Source organism: Seriola lalandi, unplaced genomic scaffold (genome assembly GCF_002814215.2).
Source record: "Seriola lalandi dorsalis isolate HSWRI2012SDOR001 ecotype SW California unplaced genomic scaffold, Sedor1 jcf7180002054548, whole genome shotgun sequence".
Lineage (NCBI taxonomy): Eukaryota > Metazoa > Chordata > Actinopteri > Carangiformes > Carangidae > Seriola > Seriola lalandi.
Window position 1 is genome coordinate 576,066 of NW_019525101.1, and position 19,651 is coordinate 595,716.

Here is a 19,651-nt window from a genome sequence, read left to right on the forward strand (position 1 = left end):
TAGTAACTGAGGAGCAGCTCTCCTCAGACCGTCAGCATATACAGATCTCACTGTTGTATAGAGTACAGTTTCCTGGGTATGTATTGGTGGCCTGTTCTAACTCAAGATAGGAATTCACTGCCTTCTCTATTGTCTTTTGTTTATGAGCAGCTGTCACAAGCACTGCTTTCTGTGTTCATCTGTTTTCTTTGCCCTTTTGCCACAACTGGAACTCATTTGTAATTTCCATAACATCAGAGCTCGTGTCTGTCAGGCAGGGAAACCACTACATTAGTTGATTTGAAGAAATCTTAGTTTCAGCGCTACTGGATAGCTGGATACATCTACAGGATAAATACCGCCACTTATGCAATATAATGTGCCAATCTCTGCTACTAGTGCCCGCTCTTGACTAAGCTGTACTGATATCATGGTCAACTGAATGTATCAAATGTGTGATCATGCAGTCTATAGGAAGAAAAAAGGCTCAGCCATAATATTTGTTTCTGATCTTAAACAAGCACAGGAGCTGATACAGTAGATTGTACAGGTGTTCAAAATAATGTCCATTACAATATAGTTGCAGTGAATAATTAACATGTTCATTTTCTGTTCTGGTTGTGTCAGACCCGTTTCAGTTCAACTCTGATAAAAATTTTCTGGTGATGTTTTATCGTAATGGATGTTATCTCGTTCACATTTATGGGCAGACAGATTAATAGGAACTCCTTTCAATGAAACTCTGACTAATGAAATATGTATCAGCTACATGCCATGATCCACAGCACAAGGGGTGGTAGGAGATTGTAACATCCTAGGTGTCACCTCCCTGTATGAGCCTTACTGTGTTTTAATCTACTCCTGTTAGTAGTGCTTGGTTGGAGCTGTAATGACTTTGTTGACTTTGTATAATGAAGTCTATTCCTCCCTTGCAGTCTTAATTGTCTCTTAATGCACCAGCACACACTAAAAGCCTTCCACTACCGCCTCTTCACACCTTTGGTTGTTTCGGCAGTGATTTTGTTTTATTTAATTTGGTGTTAGAAGAAAAGTTGTGGAACTGATTTATATGACAAAAACATACAGTACAAGACTTTTATGTACAGAATAAACTGTTGAAAAAGTGTTGAGTTTGTCACCAAAGCCTCTTTTACACCGAACAAAAAACCTGCTAACATCTGGCTTTTGTCATCAGTGTAAAATGGTACAATTGGCATTCATTCCCTGATCAAATGACTCTGCAGTAGTCATGGGTATTTATCAGCTCCAGGCCCAATCAGCAATGATGTAAACATTACACTCGGGTGAACAAGCTAATGTTTTGCCCCTTCCTTTTCAGTGCTGTGACTTCTTTCAGAGAACACAACTGTAAACAGACCTATCACCGGCCCAGCACGGTGCTGTTAAACCAGACATACTGTGGCAGACACAATTGCCAACCACACTGTCTCTAACAGAGGCTCCGACAGTAACACTAACCCTACACAGTGAAAATGGCAAGTTTTGATGAAGATTTGGACTCTGCAATCACACAGTCCACATACATCTCTGCTGTGTTTTGTGTCGTATTCTTTGTGGGGAATTATCTGTTATAATGATAATTAGCATAACGATAATGGGTACAACTAGACCATTCTCTAGCGCTGACAGAGTGCAGGGAGATAGATCTGGTTATGCGAGACTAATCTTATGCCGACCATAAATGTCTCTGCACAAAATTTTGTGGTGATCCCTCCAGTAGTTTTAAAGATTTTTCACCAACTGACAGACTGACTTACAGATCAACATTGAAATCCCTAAAAAAAACCAGTAGTTTATTACGCTAATAAATAAATAAATGTCTCTTCCTGGTTTACAGCTCCAACCTTGGTGGCAGAGTGGGTGGCTTAGTCTGTTGCACCAATAACCCCAACAAGCACCTCCTTCGCTGTTAGGACATCTGGAATCCAATATGGGTCAAGGGGTGCTTGATCTAATTCCAACAGTACATAGGAGACTGGATCCTCCTGTCCTCAGCTTAAAGTTATACTGTGTTGAAGGTCCAGTATTCCTCAGGACAATGAGAAATCTATACCATTAACACCAACCACGAGAGGTAATACATTTACTAAGGTCAGTCAGAGACAGACATTTCATTGAAGATTAACTGCTTGCACTTGTTTCTACAGTCTGTTGAGTAGAGGAATTGTTTTTTGCCTTATCTGCTCTTGGCACTACATGGTGCTGCTAGATATCCCAAACATGCTGGCGAGGGGATTTAGAGACCATTGGGCAACTGTGTCTCTTTGTATTTGTGGAAAAGAGGAGGAGATGAGCAGGCTGTAGAGTCTGCTTTCTTATTTTGAGTAACACATTTGTTCACAGTTGCTTCTCCCCACCCACACACTGCTTTGTTCGTATGATACAATTATTTTTCACAGAACATCTTTCTAGTCACTAACCAGAGATCTCTCAGGGAATTCTCACCTTTCCCACAGTATCGTCCTCCTATGTTTAGCAGCTTCTCTTTTCCACAGCACATGTTCTGCACAAAACCCGTGGTAGGAACAGAAAGAGTATTGTTTGTTACTTTTCTGGTATTTAACTCTCAGGTTTTGGTGATCGGTTCTTCTCCCGATTACGAATTTATATGTTCCTCTGTGATAAGACTCTATTCCCTCTTTTAACCCTCAGGGAGGTAAAGCATTGATATTGTAGAAAGATGTGCTCAGTCATAAAAAGTGGAAGGAACCTTATCTCTTCAGACTGCATCAGTAGTAGGTTACATCCCTGATACACATGCCTCTTTATCTTTTTTTTTTTTTTTTTTGAAAATCCTTGTGGATGTATTTATGCATGTCATCATCACAGATGCAACGTTTTTGAGGAATCTGTCTTTTTACTTAGAACTGTGTTTGTTGATGTGCATGAGAGCAAGGAATTAAACACCGTCAGTTGCTGAAATGTGTTGAGTGGGTGCGCTCTATTTTAGTCTGGGGGGTTTAATTTACCAAATCTTTGAATTTTTCCAACTAATATACACGTAAAGTGGGAAATAGGATTTCCTGGGACAAAATAGGATTTCATTATTAAATAGTTGCTCCAGGAATATTTATGTATTCTTGAAAATTATCTCTATTATAACATAGCACTGATTGTTGAATGTTTAAGTTGTCTGTTTCTTATTTTGGTGAGAAGTGCTCTGGAGCCATTTCTGGATATTAGCAGTTAAATCAAAAGTCCTTTTCATATTGAGATTTTTGCTTTCACTTTGCAGTGTTATGGTCTCATCACTAGGGTTAGTTTTATACTGTAGACACTTTAATTTAGGGCTGCAACAAATGACTGTTTCATTATCGATTAATTTTAAGATTATTTTCTTGATAATTTATTTCGTCTATAAAACAAACACTGAAAATGCCTGTCAAAATTTTTGAAATCGAACTTCAAATGTCTTGTTTAAACTGACCAACATATTCAGTTTACAGAGATATAAAAACAGAAAAAAATAAAATAAAATTTTCAATCAAAATTTCATTGTTTTAGACAAGTCATACCTTGTTCTCATCTTAGCATTTTACCCCTTTTTCATCATCAGGTTTGATGTGTTCTGGTTCACAACTCAAGTAAATATGTATGTTGCCATGCTGAAGTAGTGAGATGACATGTAAAGAGATGTCACTAACTTAAGAGTAGTTGTAATTGACAACAATTTACCAAACATGTATCTGCTTTTGAACTTAAAAGAGTAAGGTAGGAGATCTTAAAGTCTTTTATTCTGACAAGAAGACACTCATTAGGACAGCATGTCTCTACTCAAGTTGACTGAATACCGATCAAAGTCTCTTGATTTATCTTAAAATGTCCCCTACAACAGAGGAGTATCACTGGCTCTCAGCAGAGACCTCATCATGAAAGGTAGTTTCAATCATGAAAGGTGCTTCCAGGAATTAATTAGCGATTGGTCCATTGACAGTTGCTAGGCAACTGCATCAGCATTACTCTGGCAAGTCAAGCAGCACTGGTTAGGAAATGCAAGGGTATTTAAGCATGTGGGAGAAATATATGCTTTACCCAAGCATTCGGTGCGGTGTCATGGTGGTGGAACAGATCAAAATTCATGGGACCACAATGTCTTTGCTGTAGTTTTGCATAATTTATAGGGATGTTATGCAGTGCATGTTTTTAGACAGCCCAGAGATGTGGTGATAAAAGCAGGGAAGAATGATTGCCTGTTTACTTTTCTCTGACTGGGGAGGGTGTAGAGTACAGTTGGTCACTTATCAGCATGAAATGAGTAAGAATTTGAATGTAGACAGTAGGTCTGAAAAATATATAATTTCAGCCTTGATTATAGCAATGTATGCATATGTAATAATAACATTACAAAGGATGCAGTGTAAAGCAACCAGACCACCGTGGTACATTTGATTTTACTAGTAAAGTTTGCTTTTTGTGACTAATCTGATAGACAGTCCATTTCATAACATAATTTAGCCTGAGGCAAATGTCTCATCACAATCACTCTGTGAGTGTGCTGATTCACTGAGCATAAAAAAACAAGCTAACACGTCTCATGGATTTTTCCATCAAACTTTACAATTGGCAAAGATGAGGAAAGGTTTTGCTGAAATGATTGTAGGTGAAAAAAAAAACAACAAAGTTTTCAGCATGTTATGAAGTGCTTTGGTTTGTAAAAAAAAAAGATGTAAAATAAAAGTGGTGCTTATTCTTTATTTGCACATGGAACTATTGGAGATAAAAGCTGCACACTATATCTGGTAAAATTGTGTAACTTGTTTAAAATATTAAAATAACTTAAATAACTATTTATGTACATATTTATAGAAATCTGCACTCGGATTAGCAGACTTTCTAGTTTCCACCTGTCTGTCCCTCCCAAACACATGAGGTGGCAGGACGTTGTTGAAAGAACAACAAAGTATTAGGCCACAGCTTATTTAAATTATCAATTAAGCTTGTTATGTAACTTATTATTTAATGGGTGATATCCTTAAGTTGTTAATTTTGTCTCACCAGCAGTCCAAAGGTATAAAATGTACAGTGACATGAAAGATAAAAGCAGCAAATCATCACATTTGAGTTGCTGAAACCAGCAAGTGCTTGGTATGTTTTACTAGAAAACTGACTACATTGATTTATCAGTTGGAGAAATTATGATAAGTTAAACTGATAATTGACTTGTTTCAAAACAAATTCCAATAAATCTTCCAATAAAACTATACAGCCTCAAGAATTCTAATATAGCTAAAACAACTCCTGTCTGAGCTGTCACTAACATAGAATATATTTCACATAATATTTGTTGCTGTGCTTTTTTATTGGAGTGTTAACATGTATCAGTGTTCATGATATTGTCTACTCAATGTACATTTGCTTACAGTCTGTTCTCTTTTTTTTTCTTCTTCTTTCTTTTTTTTCTCTTTTCTGTTCGCAGTTTAGCCTCTGTAAGAAGACCAGTATTTGTTTATATTTACTGAAAGCTTGCCTTGTGCCTCTAACCTTGATTATACACTTCCAGTTTGAAACTGAGCACTTTGTGTTGTTTCCTGTTTGAACTGATTTTTTTTTTTTCCTTTCCTGGGGATAGAGTTCTCTGTTCGAGTTACTGTCCTCATCCTTAGGACAGTGGTTCAATAATTGCTCTTGTTTTACTCCTCTAGAGAATTGCCCTGTGGAATAGCCATCAATTTTTAGACAGGCCATCCCATTGTGTATTTGTGTGTACACTTGTTTGTGCATGCCTTTTCCCCTCCAGCTGTGGTGGATGTTACATTATTGAATCGATGATATTCTCCCTTGATTTAACTTCTGCTTCTTCTCTTTGAATCAACAGGCACTGTGCATTAACACAGTTAAAATACAAGTTAGTTGGAAATAAATGTTTGTCATTTAGAAATATTTCTAGTTTTATGAACTCTTTTTTTCATAATTTCATAATGAAATACGTATCTTTATCACTTGAAAAACTATCAAAGCTCGCTGGCTGAGCACAATGTTGCTTTAGTGTGTTTGAATCACAACAGTGGGGATAAAAGGGCCACTGAGGAGCCATTTCAAGTTAGACATAGATATGTCTGAAGCCAAGGTTACAATCTGACATCAAAACCACCTTCCACTTACTGAGTCACATGTTGTCAGTGGAGCTTGATCGATAAGGGAAGTGAGACCCTCAGTCTTCACAAACCCCACCTCCGTGTGTGTGTGTGTGTGTGTGTGTGTGTGTGTGTGTGTGTGTGTGTGTCTCACTCTCACATGCATTGGCTATTGGAGCAGGCACCTGCGTCTGTTGGCTTCCCAGCAGACCTACAGGACATCTGCCTCCTGCTTCCTGTCTGACTTAAAAGGAAGGTTTCATGTGTTTGTATTTGCTAGACCCGTGTTATGTAATTGCGTTGCATAAGTAAAGTCCTCAGGGGGGTTATTTGTAGATTGGTAGATACCTCTTCCTGCCTGTGCTGTAGAGACGTGTCTTCTTTGGAGAGAGGGATAGTAACAGAAGTAATACTCAACTGATGTTTTTTACATAATGGAAAATGGAAACTCAAAACTACTATCTTCAATTTTTCTTTTTTCCCCATCCTTTTTCCCTCTTTTTCTCTATTACATTTATTAACTTATCCCCTCTAACAATACCTCAGTAACTCTGTACCTCTCTTTGCATGTCTTTGTCAGGTGTGTGCACCATGGCATCTAAACCTCACCCTCCTCTGATGAAGAAGCACAGTCAGACAGACTTGATAAGCCGTCTTAAGAGCCGGAAGATCCTTGGAGTCGGTGGCGAGGATGATGATGGCGAAGTACACCGCTCAAAGGTCAGATTACTTCACATGAACACATTCCAGTCATTTTTATTCCGTACTGGGAAGTAATGCAGAAAACAAAGGCATTAGTGCAACAAACAGCTTAGTTATAAAAGTAAGCAAATGTGTTAAACTATTATCAGTCAAAGGGATAATATTGCCACAATGCATAAGCAAGAATGGCACTCAACCACAGATGCATTCATTAACCACGAGAAGAGCTATGGATTCCTTTTAAAAGCCACAATGGGTTGCTAATTGGCTCATCACTCTCATAGTGTCCCATTGTGTGCATTTGTTCAATTCGCTTCAGTGAATCTAGATCACGTTATCTCATGAGCTCCTGTAGTTCCACAGAGATGTGACCAGGTCCCTTGGGAGCCTCGCTGCCTCTTGCATCTCATGCATTATATTCCTGCCTAGCATGCATTTGCACATTCATATGGACAGTGTACAGTGATGTGTACACCAAAACAGAACAGCACATATGCTGGTTCATACTAGTAGACACAAAAACACCTGTTATATTCATGCATGTTGCGCAGCACAGTTGTAAACTGACAATAATTTCCTGTTCTATTTCAGAGGGCTAAAATATCAAGATTCCACAGATTTAAAAAAAACAAAACAAAAAAAACAAAAAAAAAACATAGCATTAAAATGAGCATAGGCAGAGCAAACTGTTCGTCACTGAAATATTAATCAAGCAAGTGAGAGCAGGGAACAGAACAGAAGGGTGCAGGCATACGGTGGTGGCTGATAGCTTGTGATGAAATGTCTGCTCCCTTTTCTCAGCCCTCCAGAGTGTTTGTTTTCTCTCTTAATGTTTTAGCAAGGAGCTTAACCCAGACATCTGCCACTTAGATCCCTTTCATAGTGCGCTGTGATGGAGACATACATGTAAAGATAAAGAGAGACGAATAACCGCTTATTTGATTTGAGGAAGATTCTGCAGGTTAGATACTTACTGTAATGATTGTAAAAATGCAGAGTACAGTAACACAATTGCCTATTGTGGCCTATTGTACGTGCTGATTTGAAAAGTGGGTTTCCCTATTTAACAGTGACATTGACCCTAATTTAGAAATGAAATTGTTGCTCATACAGTTCAATTGTTCACTTGCTCTCCTTCATTGTGCTGTTACTTGAGTTGTTCCATTTATCCTCACCACAAGTGCTTGTGGTAAAGAGTCCCATGGGATCAAAATGTAAGGTTAGCTGCACAGCAGGAGTTGGTATGGAGGGGGAAACAGTTGACTTTATCCCTGTGGTTCCTGTAAACAAAGGAGGGAAGTGCTCCTGTGGTCCACAGACTGTCTCTTCCTGCTTCTTTTACTGCTTCAGGATAAGAATATAGTCCCCATTACTTATACTTCAGTATGTGAGAGGCTTTGTATTAGTGCCACAGTGTGCAAATACAGCTTTGCTAGAGGTATTGCCTCTATTGCTCCTGGTATTACTGACAGCCTCTTTAAGGCACTAATGCAATACTTTAGTGCTAAGGTCATGTTGCAACAACCAAGCTCTGACAGCGTGAGCTCAGGCATTCATAAATAAGACATACAGCAATGTTTTGTGAATATTTTGTGTCTCAGAGGATTACCACTGGGACGTATGAAATGGTGATCACTATCTACTGAATGTGACTACACAAACTTACAGCATCCATTAGATGGACAGTGTACATACTCACATGACAGATTTTAGGTTGGTGGATAACAGATTCTGAATATTTTTCATGCGCTCTGGCAGATAAGTTGTGCTTTGTTTACTGAATGTAGCTGACTTAGTGATTAATAACAAAGCCAGGTCATTATAGCGGCTGTGATTAAACGTCTCTCTCCGCAAACAGCATTGTGTATTTCTTCCCTTTCCTGTTTCTCCATCTCTTCCCAACTCCCTTCCGCGCTATTTCACCCCCAAGCCAGACCTGTGCCATCAGTTGACGCTCAGTTCCCTTTGAGTATTTCTCATGCCAGTCATGAATATTTATGTGTTCCTGTCAAAAACAGCCGCTGAAACCATGGCACAGGAAGGCTGAATCACATGGTCACATGATCACAGCTGGCACAGCCGGATTCATGTACAGGCACTTGGATGTAACGGGTCCAGTCTGAAATTCTTCAGCTTAATATTTTTTAGCTTTTAGTCTTTTCTTAAGGGTTCTGCTCTGAGATGATCAAAGCCAGCTGCAGCCATGTGCAACAGGAACTGTTTAAGAATCTAATCTCACTCAATGTGCTCTGAGAGTAGGGATGGTGTTATTATCACATCATCAATAATGGTACTTTCTAGTATCAATAAAGATCACAGTACGGGAAATGTGAGCAGAATCACATTTCACACATTATTATGAAACTGATGTTCAAAGTTATGACCTGTGTTCCACTGTTTTGAATTACATAAGTGCAAATTCCTATATGTAAAACAAAACTTTCAACAAACTAATTTTGTTAGTTTTTAATTTACATCATCCTAAAAAAAAATAGCATGATAAGATCATATCATCATGATATTGTTACACTGAACATCCATGAATGCTAGTAATCCCAGCCCTCTGCAAGAGAGAGAGAGAGAGAAAAAAATATTACAAAAAAGGCATATAGGATGGCATGTGATGGAAGTAACTTGAAACTGGCTCTCATTGTTATAGTCATAATTTATAATATTCATAAATGCATGGGTCATTTCTGAAAACGTTGCAGCTGCTCAGTCACATTTACCTGGTGCAAAAGTAAAAAGGCAAAAGTACTGAAAACCCCTGTCCTGATTTTTGTAGTATTTGACGTGAATGATTTTGTTTCATTCACTCTGACATTTCACCGCATTATCAAGCAGAAAACTACTCTCCAATTGATAGTGAGTTCCCTATAAACATTGCAAACCAGGAAATCATTCCTCTTCTCTGCCTTAGTGGTTTTCATGCTTCAGTGTATTTTTGGTTTCAGTGATGCTATTTCTGACTGCAACATAAGAACAGTTTTGAGGGAAGAGATGCTTAATGATGAAGGGAAATAATTGTTGTTAGTGCAATGATAGGACCCGGAGGCTTTGGATGAAGGAATTTAACTTCACAGTCAGCCAACAGTTGTAATTTTTCTGTGGGTTACTGCCTATTTAGGCATTTTTATTCACTTGCTCTCTGTGTGGTTTGTCTGGGACAGTTTTTTACCTCCCTGTCCTTTTGTATTATCAGTCTGAATCTGAATTTGTCAGCATTTCTAAGCCCATGCACCTTCAGTAACATGCTAAATGCTCCCCCTCTGAACCTTCTACTTTATTCATAGACATACACTGCACATACTGATGTACATGCAGTATACTGGGTCTTGGAACTTGTTAACTAAGGTGATAGATAGGAGTTTAAAGGACCTATAATTCCTCTTAAATGCACATTCCATCATGAATATATGATATTACCAGGGAAACACTTGGGCGTGTCTTCTCAATATTGCTGTGTGATAACATTCATTCTGTATGGCATCTCATGAAATATTAACTGTTATCTGTCTTTGTATTCAACTGGAATGAACAATTGGTTACTCAGAGATGGTGTGGCACACACTGCTTTCAATTTGTCAAAATGTTCTCCCACTGTTTTCTTCAGGCTTTCAGGATTATAAATTGCATGTTGCGTTGTTCTCATGTTGCTATGATGAAGTTAATTTATAGAAAATATGTTTTTTCTTCTGCCATAGCCTTGGTAGTTGGATTCATCCATAGTTCACTGCAAGATGTTATGGCATATGCTCCCAGTCTTCAGGGGGTGATTAAGGAGGTGAAGACATTTACAGTCTCTAATTAACACCTTGATAGATCCTTCTCTTACACTCTTCTTTTCTCTCCACTGCTTTGTTTAATGTGCTTCTTTCCAGTAGCTTGCTAAAGATGTGTTAGCAACATTAAGTACACCTCCATGTATAGTACTTTATTCTTGGTCATGTGGCACTATGTTGGAAGTTGTCATGATAAATATCTGTTAAAATTAGTTCCTTTCTCATAACTCATTTCCTTTTTAACCCTAACCCTTTCGACATGTCCTTGTTCGCTCACAGATCAGTCAGATGCTTGGAAATGAGATGAAGTTTGCGGTGCGAGAACCTATCGGGCTGAGGTGAGATTTCAGCTGCTCAGAACATCTCACCGTTAACACAGCACACTGTGTTTGAGTATGTGTGTATCACTTCCTGTGAAGTTCAACATCTTGTAAACTCTGAGAAAACAAATGTGCAATCATTATAGTATTGGTTGCAGGAAGGATATGAAGTATGTCATGTAATGTCTTTCTTCTTAGGGTGTGGATACTATTCTCCGCAGTGGGTTTCACAGTTATGGCTGTGATGGTGAGTGTTACTTAAATTATCAGCAGAGTGAAGAAGTTGTTACACCTTCATAACTATTAATTCTGTATAGTCTCTGTAAAGAGATTGCACAGTTAGGGGGGAGAAAAAAGAATTCATTTTAGAAAGGGGGAAAATCATGATATAAACCCAGCAGTGTAGTGACAGACAAGACACAGCTTCATCTTTGTCAGCCATATCACCTAAATGCTCAATATCCTCAGTATTCAGGGCATGCACAGTGACTCTAACTCCCAAACAGGAATATGTTGTGAATTCTGCTGCATTTTAGGACTATTATGGGGCATTTGGGGAAGACAGAATCCTGTTGTGTTGATGTGACAGAGCTGTGTTGTGCTTTTGTTTTCCTACACAGGCCCTGGTGTTTCCCAACCAGCTATATGAGGTTGTTTTTGAGGAGGAGCTCTCCATGACAAGCATCTCTGTTCGCCTTTATGGAGGAGCACTGCTCAGTAAGTCTTCATTCTTAAGATGCAAGAAAAACACACAGACAAGAAATGCATAAAGCTATTCATGCTCCCTCATACATAGCTGCAGTACAGCAAGTATACAGCTAGTAATGGATTAGTACATTCACAGTGCTGTAATGGTGCTGACACACAGTGTTTTAATATTTCTTTATATACTTGCTAAAAATATACTCTGGTGTACTGTTGGTCTCTCTGTGATAATGCTTTCTAATGTATTCATTACAGTTCATAAGCATTCAGATAATGTACAAAAAGCTCTCTTCCTGCTGCAACTTCATTCCTTTAGGGTACGAACAGAGCCCGTGTAATTTGATTCAGTTCTGTGTATCTACAGTTCACTATGAGGGCATGGCAGGGGTACAGAGACCAATTCTCCAGAATACTCAGAGCAGCAGCTCCAGTTGCCTCTGTTTCTGTGGCCTCATATATCAGGCCTAAATCCAGTGGGAACACAGTGGGGGATGGCAGGACAGTGGACAGTGGCAGTACTGTGTGTGTGTGTGTGTGTGTGTGTGTGTGTGTGTGTGTGTGTGTCTGATCTGAGAGGACGCACTGTATTACATTAAAGTTTTACAGCTCACTCAGTCAGTCATGCTTTAAATTGAGTCTTTTTTGCTACAAGAGGTAATCGATGCTTATAAACATGCCAGGTACGCCATCATGACATTTGTGCTTTGCTCCCCAATTACAGAGAAATTATATTTGAGATGCGGGCACACACATATATATATATATATATTATAAAATAATATTATAAAATAATATATATATATATATATATATATTATATATATATATATCGATATCAGAACTTTTTCACTCCCTAATTATTGGTATTGGCCCCAAAAATCCAATATCAGTCGGGCTCTGACAGAGGCAGGTAGTACACAGGTTGTTCCTTGATGGGAAAGTTAGCAGGGAAAGCAAGATGAAAATGAAGAGTGAGAGCAAAGGCTTAGCATATATTCAGTAAATTATGCCAGGTTGTCATTTTCAGCTAAGTCAGGCATGACATAAGTCTGACATATGTCAGAACATCACCAACTAGTTCTTATATAAACATAACAACACCAAATATTTAATCTGTTTAACATGCTGTCTTCCTCCTTCATCACAGGACATGAGAAGTCACATACTGTGCTCTAACACATTGTATGTATATCTATCTGAATCTTAATGTAAAATCTCAGCAAATCAAAAAATAACTCTATGATTACTGCATTGCCTGAAGAGAGATAAAAGAGAGAGATACAACCTTAAACACATGGCACTGTGGAGGAAGATATGAATGAACCAGCATTCAATCTTAAAAGGCCACAAAAGACTGGCTTCTTTATTTTGAATGTCAGCAGGGCTGCAGGGATTAGCCAGAAAAAAGGTGATGTCTTATGAGACAAGGAGCAGTAAAGGGACTAAGGTTGGGGTCTCATCTGTCACACAGATGGAACCTGGCAGGGAGAGGATACAGTCCATCAGCCCTCCCACCTTTCTGCCCACCCAAGCTCATTTCCACAGCCCCACTGGTTGGTTGGTTGGGTGGGTGGGTTGTGTGTGTGTGTGTGTGTGTGTGTGTGTGTGTGTGTGTGTGTGTGTGTGCGGATGTGTGGGTGGAGTGAAATACAGGAAAATGAACTGGAAGAATGGCAGGGAATTAAATGATTTAGCACAGGCTTTTATCAGAATCAATTAGTCGGCGCATTCAGCAAAATCAATAGGCCAATTATCACCATGTGTCATGTTGTAGATCACTGTTTAACTACAGCTGCAAGTTTATTGTTCTCTGAGTAGTTTTGTTGGTGGAGTTGCTGTTTAATGTCTTTTTTTGCCAAGCTGCCTCTGTTTTTTTCAGTTTTCATTCCCATGCCCCTGAGCCTATAAATTCCCTTTTATCACATCCTTTTCCAGGCCTGGCCCTCATCATGTGGAATGGTCTGTACACAGCAGAGAAGATCATCATCCAGTGGACTCTGCTCAGTGAAGCCTGCTACTTTGCTGTCCAGTTTCTAGGTGATTACACTTTTCCAACACATCATTCTACAGTTCTAGTTATGTCTAGTTGCCCCTAGTTGTTAGTCACAGCACCAGAGCCCTACTTTTCTAACTCGCTTAGTGACTTGGGTTTGTTGAGTTGAAACAATCCCTTGGTCAGAATTGATTTTGCCAGTGCGCTTTGTACCTATGTATTGATACTGCCCTCTTGTGTTGAGAAAGTGGAATCACAGCCTTGCATTTTATTTAAGGGTAGGGTCACACTTTTACAAATAAAAATACATTCATGCCCATATGTACATTGAAACAGTATAACCACTCCTCCCGGTTGCAATCCCTTTCTTGTTTTCAAACGTGCTCCATGAATAAACTGACTTGATTCGACTTTTGTCCATTTACATCATGGCTCCTCAATTCACCACACACTCATTGCACAATCTGACATGCCTAAAACTGATATTGTAGTCTGGCACAGATTGAGACCGAGATTACATTAGATCAATCTTGCACAGTGTGACATGTAATGGTCTTACATGATCGTTGTTGTTGCACAGTCTAAAGGCACCTTCACACAGACAGACAATGGCTGTAAACAATAACTCTTTCAATGTACATATGGGGATTTGAGAATAGTTTGAAGACAGATTTAGAGAAATGTGAATCAATCCTTTAATATCCACTTTGCAAATGTTCCAAACTTTGTGCACTGTGCCTTTTTCCTTATGATGAAAAAAAAAAAACATATATATTTTAAGCACTGAATGTTGCTCTGTGGTTTCAGTGACATCCATCACCTTAATAGAGATTGGGATCCTGCCCAACGCTGCCATGCTCCTCCTCCTCAGTCGAGTGCTTTTCCTGGTGGTCACTATGGCTTACTACTACCACCTGGGCCGTAAACCGAAGAAAATCTGAGCTGCCTGTGTGATACTTCCAGAGTGGGGACAGCTGAGCACAGATAACAAATGTGGGGTCAGGAGGTTTGGATTATTATTTGACTGGGGCTTGCCAATGGATGCCCCCTGCCCCTTTCCGAGGGACCTAACCTATTGCAACCCCCAGTATTCAACATATGAGCATAGTCTCACATTCCAGACTCTACAACAAGAACAAGAAACCTCATAGTTAAAGTGAATTACTCTTTCACTGGGCTGTGAGGTCAAGCCCCTCTTGACACACATTCCTCCTTTGTGCAGTGCTGAGTGCTATTATTATAAAGAAGGAACTAGCAGTAGTGCATTGCGTTCTTGTGTCACCTAGTTCTATGATTTCATATGTACAGTACGGAGTAATTTCAAACATCTGACTATGTTGTTAATGTACAGCTACATGGTTTCCAGATTCAGTATTTAGTATTACCTGTTTGATACAACATTGCATCTTGACACAGCTTCTTAATCACACTCAAGGACCAAGAGTTTGTGCTATAATTCATTACCTGTTTCATGCTGTTGATGCTTAACTCAAGCTGTATGTATGCCAAAGTGAAGCCTGGATATCTGTGCTCTTGCATGCTTCTCTGACAGCTCTCCAGTGAACACACTGAATGGCAAAAGCATCAACTGTGCTAGATTCAGGGGCAGTCAGATAAGCTAAATGCTGGATGAATTACAACAACCCTTTTCTTACACTACTGAAAGCTTTCTTGTTCCAGCACACTGAGGAAGCTCCTCAAGGTCAGTTTATACTCCCAATCGTGCCCATCAATCATTTTCAGATTTAGGCTACCCAAAATGAAATGCTGAATCAAAACATTTTTTCAGGGACACATTGAGTTTTTTATTCCTGAGGTATCAGTCATGAGGTTCTACCAAAGTGAATAGGAATTGTTTTGTACAGAATATTTACACTTCTGACGTTAATACACATAATGTTGATGAATGCGCATCGTTCTCCTCTTGGTGTGTGTGCACTGTTAGACAGGACTTTAGCCCGAGTGATATTATAGAAAGTATTTTAACATTCTGACCTTTACTGTATAGCTTGTGTCACAAGCCGAGCAGTCGGTGTGCAGGGTAAACAAACCTGACCTGGTTCCTCTTTAGTGATGTAGCACAGTTTTTTACATATACCATATCCTTAGTCTTGCCTTAAAACTACTTAAAAGAACAGTCATCAACACTGCATCCTACTTCTTGTATATATGTAAATAAAATTATTTACTATTATGTGGTGTTCTTGTGAACCGAACAGGGAACTTGTTCAATATTAGTTGAATGATTTTCAAAGTTTGATCTTTCTCTTGCCGTGTCTTATTTTGTACCTATTCAAGTGACATTTGTGTTTTGATGTCATGCATGCAATATAATCCACCAAAAGAAATGGCTCAAACTGTGTAGCAAGCTGCCACCAGCTACAATGAAAAACTGATAAAGATGGTAATGGGGATGAATGGATGTATTAGCCAAAAATGAAAAGCCTGAAAAGGAAAAGCTGATTTTTAAGGTAGTTAAACTCTGCGCTTTAAAACAGATATAACCCATCATTTGACAGTTTTCACCCAATCAATTTGGTCAAAACATTGTCTACCTCCCAATTCATGGGCTGCCCTCAGGTCGGTGACATCACGGCTCAGTTTTAGAGTTGTGCTAGCAATGCTAACTCTGACCTCTGCATCTCTCATACCCTTCAGCAACTACGGCCAGTCAAAAAGACAGTCTAAAGATAGTTCATTCATTTTGTAAATTTAACTTCAAACATTATTTTGAGTCTAACAAGGAACATACTAAAGTACTCATACTAAAAGCCTCATCTAAAGGTGGTCCATATTGTTGCAAATGACCATGTCGAGTCCTGCCCCAGAAGGGAGTGGTCTTGAGGTCACAGTGATTGTGGGTTTCCAGATACAAGTCCAGCGCTGAAGGCAGATGTGTTTGTTACTTGGCTGAGCTTTCGGTTCAGATAGGGAACGTGAAACATGGGTGAGGTCTCCCATACTCCTAAAAAGTAGTAATTATCCTTTTTCCAGTGTTTAATTAGATGCAACTCTCCTGAGTGACATCGTGTGCCCCAACCTACCACTCTGTCCTGACTAGCATGGTAATTATGGAGTTCAAGAAAAATGTCATTCCATTTCCGTCGATACTACAGGCCTCAAATCATCAGCTTTGTGAAATGTTCAAAGGTCTGTGAGCAGGTTATTTTAGGAGAGATGGGCAGTTTCAGGGGGATTGGCAGCAGGAGGGAGGCAAAGAAATGGCTCTTTCATCTTTCTGGTTCTCTGACAAATTAGTCCAGATTTTGCATTGGTAAATTGTGTCCTTGAAATTTTAGAGGAATGGTAAGTTGAGCTATTTGTTCCCTCTGATGTAGTTCCAAAATATATTGTACTGTTGTGACTAGCATACCAGGTCAAAATGTTTGAAGTTGTAGCATTGTGTTTTTATGTATATATGTGCTATACTGTACCTCAAAAATGAATTGTTATGAATTTCCACATATAGTTTGAAATAAAGAACACTTGTTTATTTTGAGAATTCAAAAGCGGTGCAATCTACTTTGTTCCGTGTTGTCCTTTTGATAGAAACATGTAGATTTGTGGATTGTTTTGTTTTTTTTTTAAATCACAAATTTTCACAATCACAACTTAAAGCTCAGTGTAATTTAGCCACATATGGCAGCATATAATATAAGCAGCAAATCCTATCATTGGACCCAGAGGTTGTGTGGAAGGTTTGATTGAAAATGGACCAATTAATAGTAATTAGTAATTAATCGATTATTAAAATAGAATCTGATTAATTTTCTGCCTGTCAACCAATTAAACAACTGACTAATTGTTCCAGTCTTAAAATGAACACTCTTCCTGCCAAACACAAGCCCACAACTTCAAATCAATGCAAAATGTAATGGTAATGTAGAGATGTAGAGAAATATATTGCATATTAAGCAGCAACATGGAGCCTCAAATGTCTACCAGAATAATGACATGCTCATCTCTGGCACTCATTTTGAAGGCAATAAATTAATAAAAACTGACAAATCACTTGCTTCAGACATACTGAGATGCCTAACGCATAACGAGATACATAAGGTGGAAAACAGCTTTCTACTCAAAGCATCCAGTGTGACTCCACTTATGTTATCTCTGTGAGCTGAACCTGGGAAAGGCTTTAAACTTGTTGTATCATTGGTGCCCAGCAGCAAGAGGGAGGCTTTCATTTTATACACGCATTGATTTGATAGCCGACAGCCTAGAGCAGTCTTTAATAGAATCCCCTCAGCTTACCTGTAGTAACCTTGAAAGTGGAGAGCTTTCAGCAAAATGTCCTGTTAAATACAACAAAATGCATCAACAAAATAAAATCTACAACTTTGTTCTGACATGTCTCAGCAAAGAAACTAAAGGGCAGTTGTGTAATCTCACCCTTTGTTTAGTGTTTTCTGTTTGGTAGGTGTTGAACATGTCACAACATGATCATCTTCAGGTCTACACTAAGATATTTTCAGGGAATTTAAATGAATGTACCAAGTGTAGCCTACCACATATTCTAGCTTAACTTTTCCTCACACACACACACACACACACACACACACTGGGCAAACGGTGAAAAGGGGGATTGTGAGGCACAGGAAATGTATGTGTGGTTGAGGTTGTTTATAGGCAAAAAGCTCCCATGTGTCTCTGTGTGTATGCATTCTCCCCATACTTTCCACTTAATATATTGAGTCCTGGTTTATTTCTTAGGGCATGGTGGTAAACAGTATTTTTGAGTGGCTCACAAAGGATCATTTAAAAGGCAGAGTAAAACATCTTGTCAAGTTTAACCAGCACCTTTTTATGATCAACATACAAGAGAATAAAACCAGTTCTGGTCTGATTTGTATTATTTTTCAGTAGACTAGACAGGCAAACATTTTTTCTCATGATCACAAAAAACTTTGGATAATCTAACCATAACCCAAACTGTTAATGTGATCATAAGATAAAAAAAAAATAAAAATAAACTATAATCAGGAGATAGTATGCATGATAGTATGCCAACATTTGACTTCCACAGGCTGTTAATAATGTTTCTATAGTACTACTAGGACTGATAGTGTGCCTGTGATGGAATCAACAATTACACTATACTGCACTGAAGAGATACAAAGCCATGCCTGTTAGAAATAGCTCACTGTATGATGATTATTTTTCACATCAAAATGTCTGATTTTTAGTGATGACAAAGGAAACAGAGGAGGAAGTAATTATATGTTATCACATGGAAATACACCTGTGTGTAGTGCTGGAGGGAGTATTCAGGTCATTTACTTAAGTACAAGTACTAATACTACACAGTAAATAAATACTGTTCCATTAGTGCAGGGCCCAAAGGACAAGTCATGCATTGAAAGTGGTGCCTAAGTAAAACTATGTATAATCAGAAAAATGGGTTGGGGTTAAAACGCAGCACTCTAGAGAGTTCTACGAGGAGCACTTGGAGATTGTGAATGTTAAGAACATTTAAAAAGTCCCTTACCTTCCTAACCCTAGGGTTGGAGCTAGGGTTAACTATAGGACTGCAACTAGTGATTACTTTCACTATTTCTCTCCTGATTAATTTCTCAATGAATCAATCGATTGTTTGCAAAGATTCTGAAAATAGAGAGAAATGCCCTTCACAGTTACTCAGAGCCCAACGTGATGCCTTTACAATGCTTGTCCAAACCTCAGAATTCTTAAAAATAATTATAACGAAACGCTGCACAACCTCACATTTAAGAAACTGGAACCATCAAATAATTGTCCATTACTCAATGAATCACTTAAGCGATCAAAAATTTCTGCTATACGTATTGACTGTTGTAAATGAACTAGTAACTAAAGGTGTCATATAATGGTAGTGGAGTGGAAAGTACAGTATTTCTTTTTGATATGTAATGATATACAAGTACAATGAGGCACTAGAGGGAAATACAGTATAGTACAGCAACAGAGTACACGTAGAGTACTTGACTAAATGTAGTTTTACCACCTTCTCTACGCTTGTTGGACTTGGCAGGACAGGAGAGGGTTAAAAAAAAGCAGCTCACCATCCCTGCCGCATGGTGGGGGTGTGAACACTTT

General features: G+C 38.7%; 1 protein-coding gene across 2 annotated transcripts in view; it reads left to right on the forward strand.

The window, feature by feature from the left end:
* Nucleotides 1-17,085, forward strand: part of tp53i11b (tumor protein p53 inducible protein 11b) — a 32,620-nt gene extending 15,535 nt beyond the window's left edge. For both annotated transcript variants that reach the window (XM_023415310.2, XM_087176344.1), the window contains 6 exons: nt 6,655-6,794; nt 10,838-10,896; nt 11,077-11,125; nt 11,499-11,595; nt 13,519-13,620; nt 14,384-17,085. In XM_023415310.2, the coding sequence (XP_023271078.1) occupies nt 6,666-6,794; nt 10,838-10,896; nt 11,077-11,125; nt 11,499-11,595; nt 13,519-13,620; nt 14,384-14,517 (570 nt within the window). In that variant the 5' untranslated portion in view covers nt 6,655-6,665 and the 3' untranslated portion in view covers nt 14,518-17,085. The remainder of the gene's footprint in view (nt 1-6,654; nt 6,795-10,837; nt 10,897-11,076; nt 11,126-11,498; nt 11,596-13,518; nt 13,621-14,383) is intronic.
* Nucleotides 17,086-19,651: the final 2,566 nt, after the last annotated feature.